This window comes from Eretmochelys imbricata, chromosome 2 (genome assembly GCF_965152235.1).
Source record: "Eretmochelys imbricata isolate rEreImb1 chromosome 2, rEreImb1.hap1, whole genome shotgun sequence".
NCBI classification, from domain to species: domain Eukaryota; kingdom Metazoa; phylum Chordata; order Testudines; family Cheloniidae; genus Eretmochelys; species Eretmochelys imbricata.
In genome coordinates this window covers 240,662,146-240,681,536 of record NC_135573.1, presented here as the reverse complement: position 1 = coordinate 240,681,536, position 19,391 = coordinate 240,662,146, and the positions used below count along the sequence as shown (strand labels likewise).

The 19,391-nt window shown below is 40.0% G+C and overlaps 1 protein-coding gene across 5 annotated transcripts in view; it reads left to right on the top strand.

Annotated features, from left to right (window-relative positions):
• The window catches only part of NRP1 (neuropilin 1), a 133,383-nt gene extending 114,247 nt beyond the window's left edge, over positions 1-19,136 (top strand). For 2 of the 5 annotated variants that reach the window (XM_077808291.1, XM_077808289.1), the window contains exons 14-18: positions 5,231-5,368; positions 11,423-11,697; positions 12,190-12,283; positions 14,173-14,229; positions 15,462-19,136. In XM_077808291.1, the coding sequence (XP_077664417.1) occupies positions 5,231-5,368; positions 11,423-11,697; positions 12,190-12,283; positions 14,173-14,229; positions 15,462-15,754 (857 nt within the window). In that variant the 3' untranslated portion in view covers positions 15,755-19,136. Of the gene's footprint in view, positions 1-5,230; positions 5,369-5,487; positions 5,742-11,422; positions 11,698-12,189; positions 12,284-14,172; positions 14,230-15,461 lie in introns of those variants that run through there. The other 3 variants (XM_077808292.1, XM_077808290.1, XM_077808293.1) reach the window with 2 other exon arrangements.
• Positions 19,137-19,391: the final 255 nt, after the last annotated feature.

Genomic DNA, 19,391 nt, shown 5'->3' with positions numbered 1-19,391 from the left:
TCCTAAGGAAGTTAGAAACAAGAATGGAATAAAAAATGCTTAAAGGTTTGAATTTCTTAGGAGAGTATCTAAACTGCTTGCAAAAGTTGAAAAGTGTCGAGTCACCCAGACACCTAATGTAGCATTAACAGTCCTGCCCACCAAGATGACTACTTGACAAGTGTCATTCCTGTGCCTTGTCAGCCCAGTTCTTTTTAAACCTCTCTTGCGGTGGCAAGGAATTGATTTAAAGAACCAAGTGGCATGCTCAACTCTTGCCTATTTACACATAAACCAAGCTGTGTATTTGCACTATATGTGCTCAACAGGTGTGCACAGCCCTGTGTAAATCAGGAAAGTTAATAAATCAAATGTTTTGTTTCATGCAATTGTAATAACTGGTTTACAAAGATACATCAGGTAAAATGAGGGGACAAGAAACATCTTTAAGGTAGAGTGTGTCTGATTCTCTTTACACTAGGGCAACTTTACACCACTATACAGAGCCGCCCGGGGGGGGCAAGTGGGGCAATTTGCCCCAGGCCCCCACGAGAATGTGTGAAGTCTGAGGTCTAAGACAGGGAAGGGGCCAGTAGCGTAGCTAGGGTGGGAGTGGGGCAGCGGCTGCTCTCCCACTGAGCACAAGTGGTACCTTTTTAATTTTTTGGCGCCTTTTAAATTTTTACTCACCCGGCAGCGCTCCGGGTCTTTGGCGGCATTTCGGTGGCGGATCCTTCAATGCCGCCAAAGACCCGGAGCGAGTGAAGGACCCGCCTCCGAAGTGCCACCGAAGACCCAGAGCACCACCAGGTGAGTACAAGTGGCTGGCACCTTTTTTTTATGTCCGCTCCCCTTGTTCGCTTCACCTGGCTACGCCTCTGGAAGGGGCCCCTGAAATTGCTTTGCCCCAGGCCCCCTGAATCCTCTGCGCAGCCCTGCCACTATAGTAGTGTAAAAGGACCTTAAAGTGTGTGAAAATATAATTTACTCCCAGTTTAAGACTGCTTTACACTGCCAGAGTGGTAAATGAGAATACTGTAAATGAGAATCAGATCCAGTATGTGAGCACTGACGTGGTCCAATTATTTTGATAAATTCCCATTTTAATGTTCAGATAACCCTGATTCACAGCATCTATGAAGAGTTTTCTTCATGTCCTGAATGCCATTCTGCTCCTTCTTGCCTCCAGTTGGTGCAACTGTAGAAATATGTCAGACTGTGTCCCAAGAAAGATAAATGGACTTGAAAGGAACTCACCCAGCTGGATTTTCAAATGACTAGCTTGTTCATATGCAGCATTGATGATTACAGCTGTGAGCAAGATGTAGCCTGGAAGTACAGCCATTGGATACTTTCTGAGAGGATAAATTGGTTTAATTCCATACCACATAAACCTACATTTTTAAAGAGTGGGGATTTTGCCACACATAACCAATTGCTTCTAGTGCAAACAACCTGATATGCATTTGAGCTATGGCCAGTTTACTCCATGCTGTTGTTACAAAGCAAACCTAGCGATTGCTTAACAAGTCATGAGAGGATCACTGTAGTTCAGAAAGATCTTCTAGTGGCATGGACCCAGTGTCACAGCATCTACATTTCCTTTCTCACAGCTGCCAACATAGGGTCCATGGGGGAATGGCTGCAGCTGACCTCTAGCTATTGCATCACTCCCTGGGACCTTGAAGAGTGTGATTTAGAGCAGCTCTACACCTGGTGCTCCTCAGCCAAATATCTATAGCTAAAATGTCCATTTCTCATTTTATGGGCCCTTTTAATTCCTAATCTCTTTACTGCCCATTCTTGCACTTCCCCATTAAGTTGTTTTCTAAACACACTGAAATGTCATGCCTTTCCCTAACACTGCTGTTCTGTTTTTCTGAAATATGCATTAGCACCAGGCCAATTTTTGAGAAAACAATAGAGACAGAGCAACGAATACTTCAAATAACTGCAAACATACACTGGCCCAAACCTGATTGCCTAACTCACAAAAAAAGTCCCATTAACTTCAGCAGAACTACTCCCATGGGTTAGGTGAGCCAGAGTTAGCCTATTGAAATCAAGGGGACTATCAAGAAGCCCATTTTCACTCCCAACCATGGTATCTACCACACCAAAGCTCAGATACATAGAAACTGCCATATTAGTTCAGACCAGGGTCCATCTAGTCTAGTATTCTGTCTCTGGTATTGGCCAACACCAGATATTTCAGAGGAAGTTGCAAGAAACTCCACAATAGGCATACGTTGGATAATGTCGTCCCCCCCCCCCCATGAAGGTCTCATCTGAATCCCTACTAGTTAGAGATTGACTTAAACCCTGAAGCATGAGGTTTTGTAGCTCTTCCAGCACTCTTTTTTAGAATTAATTAATTTTCTCTAGACCATTCACAGTGTTATATACTTTTATCATGTTCCCTGTTACTTGTCTCCTTTCTAAAGTAAACAGTCAGTCTTTTCAGCCTCATTATGTGTGCTATGTGATAGCTTCAGACCAATGTGCTGCATAGATCACAATTTTCCTGTGTTGTGGTTTGTATGTTGTGAGGGATGTCACAAGCTTTGCATGATGCTGCCTTTGGGGTTCAATCAAATAAATGTTGTTTAACATTTTTCTTCTACTTTTTTAAAGTCCTATTTCATGGATGCAATGTCACTGCCATGTGACGCAGCTGTCTTTCTCATCATCTTTAGCCGTGAAAGGATATTTTTTGCTAACTTAAAAACTTTCACATCACTGCAACATAGCTCTCTTCCTTCAAAAACTTCCTTTGACTTTGAAGTGTTCCCTTTTAGGGCCTAATCCCTTTAATCTTTACTCAGGGCCCCACTGTCTGTGAGAATAACCTATGTGGGAAGGCATTTCTTACATGTTCTTTCCTCCAGGCCAGATGCTCCCCCTGCTCCGTGGAGAAGCTGGGAATTCTGCTCCTTCAAGCTTTGGATCCCCTCTGTCCAAAAAGAGCCTGGGGGATCCCCTGGAATAGGGAATCCACCCAGTAGCCCCTTGCCTCTCTTCTACAACCCAGCTTCATTATTACTTCTTGGATCCTTCAGGAGCTATGGTTCCAAGGGTTCCCCCAACAGAAATTGCCTTCTGTACCTCCCCTACAGGGTGGTTCACAATAAGTAGGGGAAACTCTGTAATACTGCAGGTACTGCATTGCATTTGCATTGGCTTTCCTTGTGAGTTGGAGATAAGAATGAAAAGGAGCACAGCTCATGTCCCCGAGTTGATATTGATGGGCGCATGAGGCCCTCTGTTCTTAGTTCTTACCCACACAAAACTCTCAGTGAAATTAATGGAAGTTTTTCCTGAATGAGGACTGACAGACAACTGAATAACGACTTCAGGATTTGGCCCTTTGAGCAGTCACTTTGTTGAGAGTGGGGGGTTGTTCCACTGTGAATTTTCATTGCTTCAGATGAGCCCCTCTTCCAAAGGGGACAAAGTGTAACAGATTTTGAAACAGTTTTTGGAAACCAGAAATGCAAAGAATTCCATCCTATCTTTTGTAACATCTATCCATTCAAATTCCAAGTTCCATTGAAAACTGCTTTGTATTAAACCTTTAGGCAGAGTTGAAGAGAAGCTGAAAACAAGATATGATCTCATCCTGACCATAATAAACCCCATAATACCAGACTTCTCTTGTTTTACACGGAACTTGCGGGCAATGGGCCACATTTGTCTCTTTTCATTTTTGATTTGTCCATTTCAATGCTGCCATCTTGTGGGCCAACTTGTCTGAAAGATGCTGAAACTGTTTGTTACTAAACCTATGTACTGTAATTGCCAGCAGGCCTTTCCTACAGAGTTGTTTGCATTGTTATTGGAGCCATGTTTGTCCCAAATCCTTTCATTAGCGTGTCTGACTTTTTGTTGTTGTTTTTCATAACCAAATTTTATTGTGAGCTATTACACAGATCAAAATCTTATGGTATGAACAATTAGAAAAAAAATATGACAATTGGAACAGCATCTTCTTTGAGCCACAAGTATTACAACAAAAGTTATCTGATAATGTTTCAAAGAGCAGATGAGTTAATCAGGTCACATAAAATCAGAGTGGACTCAAACATTTATATATTCAAAAATATTTGACTAGCTTTATTTTATTCTTCCTTTTCCAAGCCTCTCTGCACTTCCTGGTTCTGCCTGGGACCAGAAATCCTAAAAACCTTTTCTTATGAGTTTTTCAGACCAGTTTTGTAGCCCTCCTCAGAGACATAGATAATCCTCTGAATTTTTGATGAATTATCCAAACCAAATCTCCATGTGGTTCACCCATCACTAATTAAGAGACTCTCATTTTGTGGCTTTGGCACAATTTTTTCCTTGTGACCCTCAAGTACATTTATATTACATATATTGTTGTGAGTGGAAATGTGGGTGAGCAGAGAATTGTCAGTTATCATGTATACGCTATGGAAAGAAATTGTTCTTGCATTTTAATGTAAAGCCATTGGCACTACTATACATAGGGCTTACCAGTTTCTAAGGCTATTACTACACTGTGAGCTAGGGATGTGATTCCTCTGCTGGTGTATACATGGAGCGAGCATGAGTACAAATTGCAGTGTAGCCGCCACAGTAGTGGCAGTGAAGGCACAGCTGATCCATGCTGAGCACAGCAGGTTTGTATTCACGATGGCTCAGCCATGCCTCTGCTGCCACTACCATGGCTACCATGTCTATACTGCTATTTATACCCATGCTAGTGTAATGAGGAGAGCAGAGGAATCACACCCCTAACTTCTAATGTAGACATAGCCTAAAAAGCCCCGTCTTGGAATGTATGGAAGAGCCATGCTGCAGCTGAATTCCCAGGTGGAATTCTGAAGCAGGAGGTCCACCACCTGATCCTCCACGCTTCACAGAGCCAAATCTGCTTACTGTTCACTCATCCCAGTCCTTTTGCTGAGGTGAGTACCACTACCTCATGGAGCAGTGGCTTTGCTCCCTAGCCACATTGTGGCTGGCTCTTGTAAATGAGCAAGGTTCCTTGCCACAGTCTGGCCCATCAAACCAGGAGAAAATAGCTACATAAGTTATTGGAAATAATTGGCTATTTTAGCTATTGCCTCGCAATCCTGATCTGTAAGGGCTTCTCAGAATTTCAAGTAGAAATGGTTATTTCCATAGACTAATCAAGGTAGTTTGTTGTTGTTGTTTAAATAAAAAATCTTAAGTTATATTGATAAATTGTATCCTTTTTTTTTTGCCCCACCTTCCTCTGTTCCTGCAGAGTTGCCAGCATATGGTTTCAACTGTGGATTTGGTTGGGGATCTCACAAGACTTTGTGCCACTGGGAACACGACAGCCAAGTAGATTTAAAGTGGTCAGTGCTGACCAGCAAAACTGGGCCTATTCAAGATCATACAGGTAATCATGAGTTCATGATGGAGTCACCTTTTAGGGGAAAGGGGCATTTGTGTAGTGCCAGAGCACCTTCCAGAGCATGAGACTTTGCTGTATCTACATTCTAAAATATGTCTTTTCAGGAAGATGATGCCCTAGTTAACCCAGCCCATGACTTACAGTCGTGGTCTCATGGTCTCCTGAGTCTGCTACTGCCAAGACAAGTGTGCCTTTTTGTCAGGAAATGAAGATAATCATCAGTCCCAATTCCCCTGGTTGATAACTCCTCTACGGGGCACTAAGACTTCAAATGTCTGCAGCAGTACCCTTCCATCCAGTCACTCATCCTGTTACTGCTAGTTAACAACCAATATAATAATAAATGGATCCTTATGCATTCTTGTTAATAATGATGGGTATACATCTACCAAAGGAGCAATATATAAGATAGAATTGTAACTTCCAAGGCTTCTTCAAACATCAACCCACCTCAGATGGTATCCCCCTCTTCATACATGGTTCTTCAAGAAATAATATCTCAAGGAACTGATTGGCTGATCCTGAGGAACCCCTTTCCCAGAAGTGCCCTCCAACTGGGGCTTTGGCATAGCAGGATCATAGATACACTGATGAGTACCAGAGATGGGAGGGCATTTCATGACCTGCACATCTTTAGTTTTAGTGTTCTCTTTTTCATACGTATAGTCTAATTAAATGTGCTAGAGATGAATTTCCCCTTTCCACTTCTGCAGCCCCTTTGCCTAATGAGAATGACAAGGAAATTAGATAAAATTGGACTCCTTAAATTCTGAGACACTTTCAATTGAATCTTGAGACAAGTACAGTAGTTTTAGAAAAAAAACTTAAAATACTTTGACTATAAATGGCACTGTACAAATAAATGGCATCAAATTAACTAAACGCAGTTAGCTGAAATGAAGGCTGTAATGGTGGAAAAATTGATGCAAAGTAAAGTTAAATGGTTCAATAAGATCTGACATTGAAAGGAGGTTAAAAGCTACGTTAGCCAGAGACTGACAAAATCTAAAAGGCATGCATAAGTAAAGCTCTAATTAAGACAACGAAGACAGAGTTCCTGACCCAGCACTGCAATAATATTCTGGAAATGAGAAATATCTGCACTTTGCTACCAAAGATTATAGAGGCTGAACTTGTCTTCAGTCAAGAGCTGAAGAAATGATATTTCTTAAATGAGATTTTGTTGTTCCTACCAAGCTCTGCTATTACAGGGACCTTTTTATTTCCAGTATCTAGCTTTGAGAAGTTTCCAAAGCATTATCTTAAAGCCCCTTTTCCTCCCTCCTACTGCAAGACACAAAAATTTCCTAAATTTCCTCTCTGACTCAAAGGTGGTCTCCCCCTGCCTTGCTTGCCACCCACTCAGCAGCAGCTACAAAATGGGTATGTAGGTAGATTACTAGCAAGCAGTTTGGCTGCACAGAACTGCAGTGATTGACAAGCTGACCAGTATCTGAAGTCACTAAAGTTAGGCAATTTTTCTTCCAGAGTTCTTTATATATTATGGAAGAGAAATTATTAACCATTTTGAGTCACATTCTGCTCTCATGTGCACATGTATAAATCTGGAGTAACTCCCCTGAAGTCATGTTTACTTCAACAGCGCCCTCCCTGAAGCAATTGCTTTAAGACTGCAAGGCCTGCCTCACATGACTTCAGCATACACATGTGGTATGAGGCCTCCACATGGTTATGTTTGGACTGACTTCTTCCCAACTTGGTCAGTCAGCCTAACTCTTCAGTCATTTCCCTTCTCCCCCCGCCCCTCGGATTTCCCTATCACCACCCTGTAGGCACACTTGCACATGTATATGTTGCAGTCTGAACAGAATGCAGGGCTGGGAGGAACATTCAGGCACAGAAACCCTTGCCTGAGAAGCTGAACAGAACTTTATTGCAGTAAAACTGAAAGAATCACATAATTTTCATCCTGGCTCCTGTGCAGAGCTCTTCCAAACCTTGATCTACCCTGCATCCCCTTTGGACTGGGTATCTGACTGAACAATGATTAGTCTAATAAAGCAGAAACACCCCCATTTCACATTAGAGAGGCCAGTTTTCTCACCTCTACTGCCTTTAGCTCCTGGCTCCCACTCCTCTCTTCTTTCTTCCTTCAGCTTTTACTGTCTCCTCCCTCGCATACTTCCCAGAGTGGCATGGCTGGTCAGCCCCCATTGGCCCAGTTTGGAACACATTACAACACCTCAACAAAACACTCAAATGAACGTTGTTCTAAAGGTACTTTAGGGCAGTGGTACTCAAGCTATCTGATGTGGGGGACCGGCAATTTTTTTTTCCAATGTGCGCGCAGACCGGCAGCTGATGGCTCGCGGACCAGCACTGGTCCGCGGACCATCACTTTGAGTAGCACTGCTTTAGGGTATTAATATCACTACACTGTACAGAAATAAACACCAATCCTGAAAATATAGCCTTGTTCTTCCATAGCCTTATGTTACATACAACCCTTGCTTTTTTTCTTTTCTTTTGTTTAAACACTGGTTGTGTGCGTGGACAGATATTACCTAATTTAGAATTCAGGTGTTATATACCTTTATTGTTCCTTTTCTCCCTCCTACATTCAAAATTACTTAGTTCTAATGCCATTTGCATCGCTTCATATGCAGAAATACATCTGCAATCACAATGCATTGTTACGTGATCTCGGGATAAGTCTTATGTCCTGCCATCTGAGATGTTTGTAGAAATCTATTGTAGAGTTTTAAGGATTATGGACCAGATCCTTGGTTGGTGTAAATGGACATAGCTGCACTGACTTCCATAGAGATTTTCTGATTTACACTAGCATAAGGTCTTGTCTTATAACTGGTTTCAGAATAGCAGCCATGTTAGTCTGTATTCGCAAAAAGAAAAGGAGAACTTGTGGCACCTTAGAGACTAACCAATTTATTTGAGCATAAGCTTTCATGAGCTACAGCTCACTTCATCGGATGCATTCAGTGGAAAAAACTGTGGGGAGATTTATATACACAGAGAACATGAAAAATGGGTGTTATCATACACACTATAAGGAGAGTGATCACTTAAGATGAGCTAATACCAGCAGGAGAGCGGGGGGTGTGGGGAACCTTTTGTAGTGATAATCAAGGTGGGCCATTTCCAGCAGTTGACAAGAACGTCTGAGGAAGAGTGGGGGTGGGGGGAGGAATAAACATGGGGAAATAGTTTTACTTTGTGTAATGACCCATCCACTCCCAGTCTCTATTCAAGCCTAAGTTAATTGTATCCAGTTTGCAAATTAATTCCAATTCAGCAGTCTCTCGTTGGAGTCTGTTTTTGAAGTCTTTTTGTTGTAATATTGTGACTTTTAGGTCTGTAATCGAGTGACCAGAGAGATTGAAGTGTTCTCCAACTGGTTTATGAATGTTATAATTCTTGACATCTTATTTGTGTCCATTTATTCTTTCACGTAGAGACTGTTCAGTTTGACCAATGTACATGGCAGAGGGGCATTGGTGGCACATGATGGCATATATCACTTTGTCCTCACCCATAACTATTTCACATTTGGGGACAATGTATTCCTTCAAATCAGCAGCACTGCTATGGGTACCCGCATGGCCCCACAGTATGCCAACATTTTTATGGCTGACTTAGAACATCACTTCCTCAGCTCTCGTCCCCTAACGCCCCTACTCTACTTGCGCTATATTGATGACATCTTCATCGTCTGGACCCATGGAAAAGAAGCTCTTGAGGAATTCCACCATGATTTCAACAATTTCCATCCCACCATCAACCTCAGCCTGGACCAGTCCACACAAGAGATCCACTTCCTGGACACTACGGTGTTCATAAGCGATGGTCACATAAACACCACCCTATACCGGAAACCTACTGACCGCTATTCCTACCTACATGCCTCCAGCTTTCACCCAGATCACACCACACGATCCATTGTCTACAGCCAAGCTCTGCGATACAACCGCATTTGCTCCAACCCCTCAGACAGAGACAAACAAGATCTCTATCAAGCATTCTTACAACTACAGTACTCACCTGCTGAAGTGAAGAAACAGATTGACAGAGCCAGAAGAGTACCCAGAAGTCACATACTACAGGACAGGCCCAACAAAGAAAATAACAGAACGCCACTAGCTATCACCTTCAGCCCCCAACTAAAACCTCTCTAATGCATCATCAGGGATCTACAACCTATCCTGAAGGATGACCCATCACTCTCACAGATCTTGGGAGACAGGCCAGTCCTTGCTTACAGACAGCCCCCCAACTTGAAGCAAATACTCACCAGCAACCACATACCACACAACAGAACCACTAACCCAGGAACCTATCCTTGCAACAAAGCCCGTTGCCAACTGTGTCCACATATCTATTCAGGGGACACCATCATAGGGCCTAATCACATCAGCCACACTATCAGAGGCTCATTCACCTGCACATCTACCAATATGATATATGCCATCATGTGCCAGCAATGCCCCTCTGCCATGTACATTGGTCAAACTGAACAGTCTCTACATAAAAGAATAAATGGACGCAAATCAGATGTCAAGAATTATAACATTCATAAACCAGTCGGAGAACACTTCAGTCTCTCTGGTCACTCGATTACAGACCTAAAAGTCGCAATATTACAACAAAAAGACTTCAAAAACAGACTCCAATGAGAGACTGCTGAATTGGAATTAATTTGCAAACTGGATACAATTAACTTAGGCTTGAATAGAGACTGGGAGTGGATGGGTCATTACACAAAGTAAAACTATTTCCCCATGTTTATTCCCCCCCCCACACACACACACACTGTTCCTCAGATGTTCTTGTCAACTGCTGGAAATGGCCCACCTTGATTATCACTACAAAAGCTTTTCTTCACCCCTCCCCCCGCTCTCCTGCTGGTATTAGCTCATCTTAAGTGATCACTCTCCTTACAGTGTGTATGATAACACCCATTTTTCACTTTCTCTGTGTATATAAATCTCCCCACTGTATTTTCCACTGAATGCATCCGATAAAGTGAGCTGTAGCTCATGAAAGCTTATGCTCAAATAAATTGGTTAGTCTCTAAGGTGCCACAAGTACTCCTTTTCTTTTTGTCTTATAACTGTACTGTATATGAACTATAAACTAATCTTAGTTGGATGGAAATTAAATATAATCCTTTGTTGGATGGACATTATGAGAAACATACTGGTGTAATTTTGTTACCCAAACTGAACAAAATTTCCACATTCTTCTCACTTAAAGTCATTAAAGATGGGATTCCTGAAGGAGCCTAAGGGAGTTAGGCACCCAAATCCCAGGACACCTAACTCACTTGCACGCTTTGGAAATCCCAGCACATTCTTGGTGTTTTGGGAGAGTATTTCACACAAATATATTGAATCAAAATTCATCCCTGAAATCAATCGAGTAATTCCAGAGATTAATTTGTCCAGCCATTATTTATTGTGGTTCAGCTTTACATAGAAATCACTTCTGCAGCAATGTTTGTATTTCAGTTCCTGTCTAACCATGGCTATTCAAAATGGTTTTATACTTCTATGTTCATTCCTTCCTAAAAAATATAAACACTGCACAATTTGAAAACAGAGTTAAAATAGTCCTTCACACAATAATTGTAGGGCAAGCCAAGGTGTATTTATATCTAGACTGGTGCAACATAGATGTCTCTTGTCAGTAGGCATACACTGAAAAACAGAACACTCATTGTAATGAGCATGTTTTAGTCTCCTTTCCTGGGCAACTGTGAATGACCTCTGCATGCCTTAGCAGTGAACATCAACCATGATGCAACAGTTCAGTTCGCTATCAGACTTATACATGATCATGGTGAATTACAGAAAGTCATTAGCTGTGATTTACAACCAAAAGAAGTTATTGCTAATGTATCATTTTTAAAAATTCCCCAGGTAAATACTCCACCTACCTTAACAGTGTGACTCTTGACAGATAAATCTGGAAGAGGATAGAGTGATTTGGAATATTTTGGTCTGTTAGACTAACAAAAAATGAAACTTGGTCACTGTTTCTAACACACTATTATTGTGACAGCAGGAGATGGCAATTTCATTTACTCACAAGCTGATGAAAACCAGAAAGGCAAGGTTGCACGGCTGCTAAGCCCTGTGATTTACTCTCAGAACTCTGCACACTGCATGACTTTCTGGTATCATATGTCTGGGCCCCATGTTGGCACCTTGAAGATCAAACTGAGATACCAGAAGCCAGATGAATATGATCAGGTTCTGTGGACACTGAGTGGACATCAGGGGAACTGCTGGAAAGAAGGACGTGTCCTTCTTCACAAGTCTGTGAAACATTATCAGGTAAGATTGGTTGGATTTGTTCTGGGGCAACAGAGTCAAGGTCTGAGAGATTGTGCCGGCTATATTTCATATGAGATGGTAGAAAATGTCAAGGAACAATTTTTGTAGACACTATTGTAGCTGCATGTGGGATGTTATTGCCATGACAATAACAGCAGTGGCATATTTCATGGGATTCTAGATGACAGGAATACAAGCAGTTTGTTGCAGAAGGCTAGTTGAACTGCTTTACCAACCATTTGTCACCTTGATAAAGTTTCAACCTTACTACATCTATTGTTCTCAATTTAAAAGTCTTTAGAAAAGGTGTGAAATTACATAATGCAATATTGGTATGCAACAAATATTGACCAAAACCAAGCAAAGTACATGTACATGTGACATCATGTGAACTTAAGCTGGATGCTTTTTTAAAGAACTGTTTGAGAATTCCTGAATACAGTTATTGGGCATTAACACTAAAGCCAATGTAAAATTATCTGCTTTTGCCAGGTGGTTGTCGAGGGAGAAATTGGAAAAGGACATGGAGGAATTGCTGTAGATGACATTAATATTGACAACCATATAGCACAAGAGGATTGCCAAAGTAAGTATGACTGGAAGAAACCACAAAAGTCTCATCCAGAACACTATTCATCCTGCTCTGATAGCTGTTGTTTTGCTAAGGGCTATATCATGCAATGGATTGATTTATTGATTATAGTGAGAGTTTTGCACTCTGAACAAGGTCATGATGTGGCCTACTGCTTCAGTCTTTACTCAGGTAAAACTCCCAATAAAGTCAAGGACTGAAGGATCAGGGCCAAAATGGCGCATGCCACCATCTTGGATGAAATAATTCTGAAATACCAACCCCTAACTGCGGATAGCATTCCAAGATGAGGCAACCATATAATTACAGAAGACAGAAATTAAAAGACCTTTTAGATCATCATGTTGCTAATCTGTTTAAGTCCCTTCGTATCTTTCTTTGTTCTAATTGATTTTCAGAATTTCAACCAATTTAGTTAATCAGTGAATTTTGTGAACATGCTACTTACTCCCTCTTCTAGATCATTAGTGGCTATATTGTATCAGACTGATCCTTGCAGTGATCCCAGCCCAGCCCCACTAATCACCTTCCCCAAAGCTTAATGCATTTATCATTACCATTTATTTACAGTATTTTAGTCAGTTTTCAAAACACACACTAAATGTTCTTATCTCTGCCAATATGAATTAATATTTATGATAGGATTTTGCAAAGCACTGTATCACATGCTTTATGAAAACCCAGATAGATCACATCTGCCATGTTCCTTTCATACGCTAAATCTGTAATTCAGCATTGGTTGTGACCTGATTCCCCTAACTACCACCTTCTAGATGTGTGGAACATTGAGTGTTTTAAGAACATGGTACATTCAGTCTCTCAGTGGGAAAGATGGATATTTATATCTGGGAGCATCTGGGCAGTTCAGACCTTTAATTCCTGATCAGTCTCTAGTTACTCCATAATAACTCTATGGGTAGAGCATACTGCAGTTACTCTGGCAGCAATCCCAGCTGTACACCAAGAGTAAAGTCCTGCCACCACCCTGTTGTCTTTAAGTGTCTTATGTAATGATTCTACCATAGGGGATGGGGAATAGAATCCAAGACCTTCAGCCCCAGTTTCTGTCATTTGGCTAACACCATCACCTACAGTAAACTCTTATCCTCTTTGTCCACTAGTAGGGGACAAAACTCAGCCAGCATGTTGCACATACATGCAGTAAATCCACTGTGGCTTCTCTGCAGGAGGATGGGGCAGGATTTGAAGAAACTACCCACTCCCTACGTAGTGTGGAATCCAGCTGTGTGGGGCACCCTGCATGCTGTCATACACTGGTTGTTTAGGATAATCCAGTTCCTCCAGCAACCTCCCCCATGTTAAGCAGGACATTAAGACCATAAGCCAACCTATAGAGCATCTCCTTTCCCACATAGTTGGCTGTGTTGGGGAGGATAATTCCCTACTTACACCCCCTCCCCACAGTTGAGTTACTCAGGCTGGATGCTGGTCAAGGGATTTGGACCTTTGAGTTCCAATCAAGAGCCTGATCCTGCAACTCTTACTTACACAAGTAGTCCCATTGCAGTCAGTGGTACTACTCTTGTTATTACTACTTCTCTGATTAAGGGTTACAGGATTGGACACCAAAATTGTAAATAGAATGAATGAGATGCTAATTTCTCATACTGATTTCTCTTTCCCAGACATGGAAAACCCCTGCTGATAACGCTAAAACTGTGCCAAGATTGGGCGGAGGGGAGTTTTTAAACCTTTCTTTTTTCTCTGTTAATTTTCAAAGCTCCAACGTAATGAACAGCTCTGTCAAGCTGACATAATGATGCTCTGACACAGAAAAATCTGCAATACCATTATTGCCAGCATGATCGTCAATCAGTGTTTGTAACCCTAATAATCAATGTCATTTCTCTTTGCTTCATTAGAATCAACTGATGTGGAAAATGAAATAGACGAAGACGACCCAGAAATTAATCAAACAGGTAAAAATGGTCTTCTTGTTAAAATAGAATAAATTAAAAGGCGCATTTTCATGTGAATTTGAGTATTTATTATCATCCCATTTACTAATTAAAATTATATAATGATATACAGTATTGAATATTTATGATTTATCTGTAGATGCCATTTATATTTTTCAAAATATAAAATATATCTAATATATTTAAAGAGGTTTTAAGTAGGTATAAATAATAAAAGTCCATCAGATTGTAAAGAACAGTAGCATAAAGCTACTCATTCTAAAGCTCACCATATAATGCAAACCTGGTTAGAATTTTTTTGTCTGTAAGTGATCTTTAGTGCTGAAGGAAATAGTATAATGTATGTTCATGTCATACCCAGGTAATTACGTTCAAAACTCTCTTGGCTAATAATTTCTCTCAGTGCACTGAAAATGTAACTTTATGACCAATCGACCAAAGCAGTGCAGTTTTCTCCAGCAGTAATAATCATAGTTCTAAATATATCAATCACTCAACATATTCATTAAAGGTATCATAATTGTCACATTAACCTGATAAAAAAATAGCCCCAATATGTTCATAGTTTGCCGTCAAAGAGGCTAATCCTGCTTCCACTGAATTCAATAGAAATGTTACTATTGACTGAATGGAAGCAAGATTAACCCAGAGAACGCTTTCAGTTTTTACTGTAAAGTTAGCAGGTTTTATAGCCTCATCATATCTCTGTAATAAATCCAGATAGAGATGGGGGAAGTCATTGTGCCATCAACTGAATATTTTACATAAGGAGGTAGAACAAGTTCATCTGTAAAGTGCTTTTTCCCCTGTACCTGTCTCAGGGCCTGATTCTGATCTCTGGAAGCCAAAGTAGTCACATTTAATAAAACGACAGAATACTGGCAAAGGGCCTCAGGTGAACACTACCTTCTTGACACCTGATACCAGTGACTCCCACTGCCTCGCTCAAATTCTGAGGCAGAAGAATAATACCCTAAATGAGCCACAGCAAATTCAGAGATAAGAGTCAAGCTTGAACTAGTATCTGGGCCATACTGTAGTTTTTACCTATAAATTATTGCGCTAAAAAAATTGTGTTTTCAAACGATGCATCAATTTTTGTCAAAATCTAGATATTCTTCCTCCAAACCTCACCTCCATTCCCAAAGAAACCAGTGCATTCTTAGCCTGAGTTGCATATACTCATTCTTATACTCAGTCCTGTGAATGCTGCAATTATTATTCCATTTCAGGGTTTACTCCTCAGAATCGTGAGCATGAAGACCACTACAATGATAATGTCGCCAGAAAGCAAGGCAATGTGCTGAAGACCCTAGACCCCATTCTTATTACTATTATAGCCATGAGTGCACTTGGGGTGCTTCTAGGAGCCATCTGTGGAGTTGTCCTGTACTGTGCCTGTTGGCACAATGGAATGTCAGACAGGAACTTATCTGCACTGGAGAATTACAATTTTGAACTTGTGGATGGTGTAAAATTGAAAAAAGATAAACTAAACACACAGAATTCTTATTCAGAAGCATGAAAGTAAAAAGCAACTAAAGAAGTTTCAAGAGAATTGGAATGGAAGGACATATCGTGATTGTGCTGGGGAACTGTCGATCTTCTTTTACTGTATAGGCTGAAAAGTGCGTTGATAACGCTGAGCCAAGCTTTTCTCAGGAGCTTCAATGAGTGTAACTGATAAACATGGACAACAATCTGTGTTAACAATCTGAATCATGTACAGTCTGCTTTTCCTTTTGGTTTTATTTGGAATAATCTAATGCTGGTGTTGAGACCAAGTATGATTGACTTATAGTTCATTTTGTCTTTCTTTTTCTCCTTCTCTCTTGTTTTTCTTTTATGGATAGTTTTATTTTTATTGTGCAAAATCCGAGATGCTGTCACAAAGTGTATTCAGTGGGGTCCTTTTGATGGACATGCTGTCTGTAGCTCAGTGCCCAGAAAATATTGGAGTAATGGCAATTTAGTGGACTCCTGCACCTGTATTTTGTGTATAATTGCTCGTGTTGTGCGTAGGCAAAAAAGGATTAGGGTGTTTTTGAAAAGTACTGTAGCATCAGTACTGATATAGTGTGTCAGCTCTGTTTACGAAGCAATACGGTCAAATTTTATTGATGTTTTTCAGTGTTGTACTAAACTTCGTGCTTGTGAATTCCATACAAGAATATGTGCCATCATCAGACACAACTGGCAACCGAGTGTACTGCCCAGAATCTAAACAAAAAGTCCTTGGCACTGACTAGTGTATGTCCTCTCAAGTGCCTTTTTGTTTGTACTGCTTCTCATTGTGTTAACATTAACTACAGCTCTGTTTCCCTCCCGTTAAAGCCCTTGTCTTTAATCATATTCTGGTGGCTCATTGACTAAAAAGAAAGTATATTTTAGTGTAAGAAAGTAGCCTCGGAAAGGCAAGGGCTAATAATATTTGACAAATTAGCTTGATTGTTCTGCTTTCTGTATTTCAATTTCATGTCTCTTGACCCTTTTGTATAAAGCTGCAATATTCCCTTTTATTGTTCTTTCATATAGAATGTATTTTCAAATGTAAACTCTCTCTTTCTCTCTCTCTTTCTCTCTGAGTAGATTGCATAAGCATATGCCATTGTAAAGGAATGAAAACTGCAGCTTTAACTTGCTGGTAATGGCAAAGGATTTTATTAGACTTTGTGTTAAAAAAAATAAGGGAAAATTCGTAACCCTCCAAAGTCGTACTTTGGGTTTCTTGTTAACAGCATAAAGTGACAGTATCTTTTTTCCTTAGTCGTGAAACATGTATTTTACCCAATCCAAGATGCCTATTAATAGATAGTTACAGATGTGAAAATTATTAAGAATTTCCTTATTGAAAGATTGCCTCCAAAACAAGAAACATTCCCCTCCCCTGGTTCTATTCTCCCCTTGAAGTGTGTATGTATTCATGCTAATCAGGGTTTCTCATGTTCTATGACAGAATAAGATCCCACACTGTACATAGAACATGAACATTTAGGCCAGGTTATATCAAATGGTGTCCAGGCCTTTTGGCTATTGGCTACAAGTGAATAAGCAGCACTCTTTATAGGGTGAACATGGGTTCTTTGTACCCTCAGCTTTTTGGATAGATACAGCTGGTTGAATAATGTAAACAAATATTCACAAATAATGTGTTTGATGATTGATGTGACAAATTTGTCAAATAAATTGTTCAGCAAATAATACTCAGCCACTTATGCAGCTGGTCCAACAAGGTAAGAAGAAATGAGTTACTGAGGGCAAGATTGTCATTGCCCTTTGGTATCCAGGTAGGGGAGTAAGGGTCTGTGAGAACTATCCCCACAGCCCTTTCATGGCCTGGCTGATCACCATTGCAGATGAAAGTGTGAAATCAGCCTCTTGCACAAGCAAGTGTGTGGGAAGTGGGGCAAGAGGGATGGAAGTGGGCAGAACTTTGATACCACATGCCCCAATATACCAACCAGTGGATTTATTTCAACACAAAGGTTTTTGGGGGAAGTGAGTCTCAGTAAAGCACTGCAGTGATTTGCTTCCTCCTTGGAGCAAAGTGGAACCAGGGAAATAATTGTGATTTTTAGGATGCATAGTTCTTTCCCCGAGCTGCTTCCATAGGACAGCTATGCAGTATCTCTATGCAGGGCTAGGACTAAGTAGGCCTCAATCTAGCCCTGAATAATTTAAGTGATAAATGTAATCAATATTCATCAGATAAATGGTTCCAGGTATATTATTCAACCAGTCCTAATGATAGACCAAAAAGTCTTACAGAAAATCCACATGTATCCTTGTAACAGGGCAGTGGGGATGAGAAAGTTTAACTATTTTACAATAAGACAAAATAGAAAAAAACCTATTAGTTGCTAATACTATGAACTCCTTCAGGAACATAAGAAAAAGACAGAAAACCTTCAAAAGGTAGAGACTTAGGATGAAATCCTGCCCTTATTCAAATCACTGGCAAAACTCCCATTGATTCCAATGCGGCCAGGATTTTTATCCATCATGTCCAACTCATACAGTAATCTAACCATATTGGTATCAAGGCAGCTAGTTAATTATCCCAAAGAAGATTGTTTTTCAAAATTGTTTTCACTGCACTTGTATCACAGTAGTGCAATTTAATTGCATTAGGGTCTGTTCTTCCTTAGATAAGAAAATGTACATTCCATTAACCTACATGCATGTATTGCCTTATAAAAGAAATCCAAATTTGGGGGGCCTGATCCAAAGTCTTTCCAGTAATTTCAATGGATTTTGGATCAACTCCTGGTCTTGGTCTAATCTGAATGGAAAAACTTGTTAAGAAACAAAAAAGAATACATCTCCCTTGGGTATCCAGCCCTTATTATCAAAATAAGAATATAGCACTGATGATTTGATTTCTCTGAAGGTGTTGGAATGAAAGTTGCCCTTCAATAAAGGAAAAATGATACTGCAACTTTACATTGAAAAAGTATCTTGCACTGATAAATATATTTAAAAAATTATATGTTTATAAAGTTATTAATTTGTAAAGGCAGTGTTACAAAATGTTCAGTTTATATTGTTTTAGATTGTTTCATAATTTTAAAGTGTAAAATAACATATTTTTTTTCTTTATTGAAAAACTATAAAAAGCTTCTGTAGTAAAATGATTTCATTTTACTGGTATATTATTCCTTCATGTTTTGTACCATCATAAAATTTTGTGCAAATTTTTTTTACAGAAATTTTTATTTTCTATGACAATATGACACTTGTAAATTGTTGTTTCAAATGAACAGTGAAGCCTTAACTTTAAATGACATTTGTATTCTCAGTCACTGAGTAGCATAAAAACCACATAGAACTGAACTGTAACTTAAAATTTCCAAACTATGACTACTACATTCCAAAGAAACAGTTGAATTAAACATTTTCATAAAATATCCCATATCTGATGCCTTTTATTATGCCTAGATGGATTGTTTTTAAAAGAGCTTGTCTTTTTAATATCTTGTAACAAGCACAATATAGTAATAGAGTCTCATTTAACTGGGAATTGGTCCTGCTTCGAGCAGGGGGTTGGACTAGATGACCTTCAGGGGTCCCTTCCAACCCTGATATTCTATGATTCTATGATTCTATGATTTGCTAGAAGAGAAAATCACTGCTTAGAATAAAAGGATGAGACACAATATTTT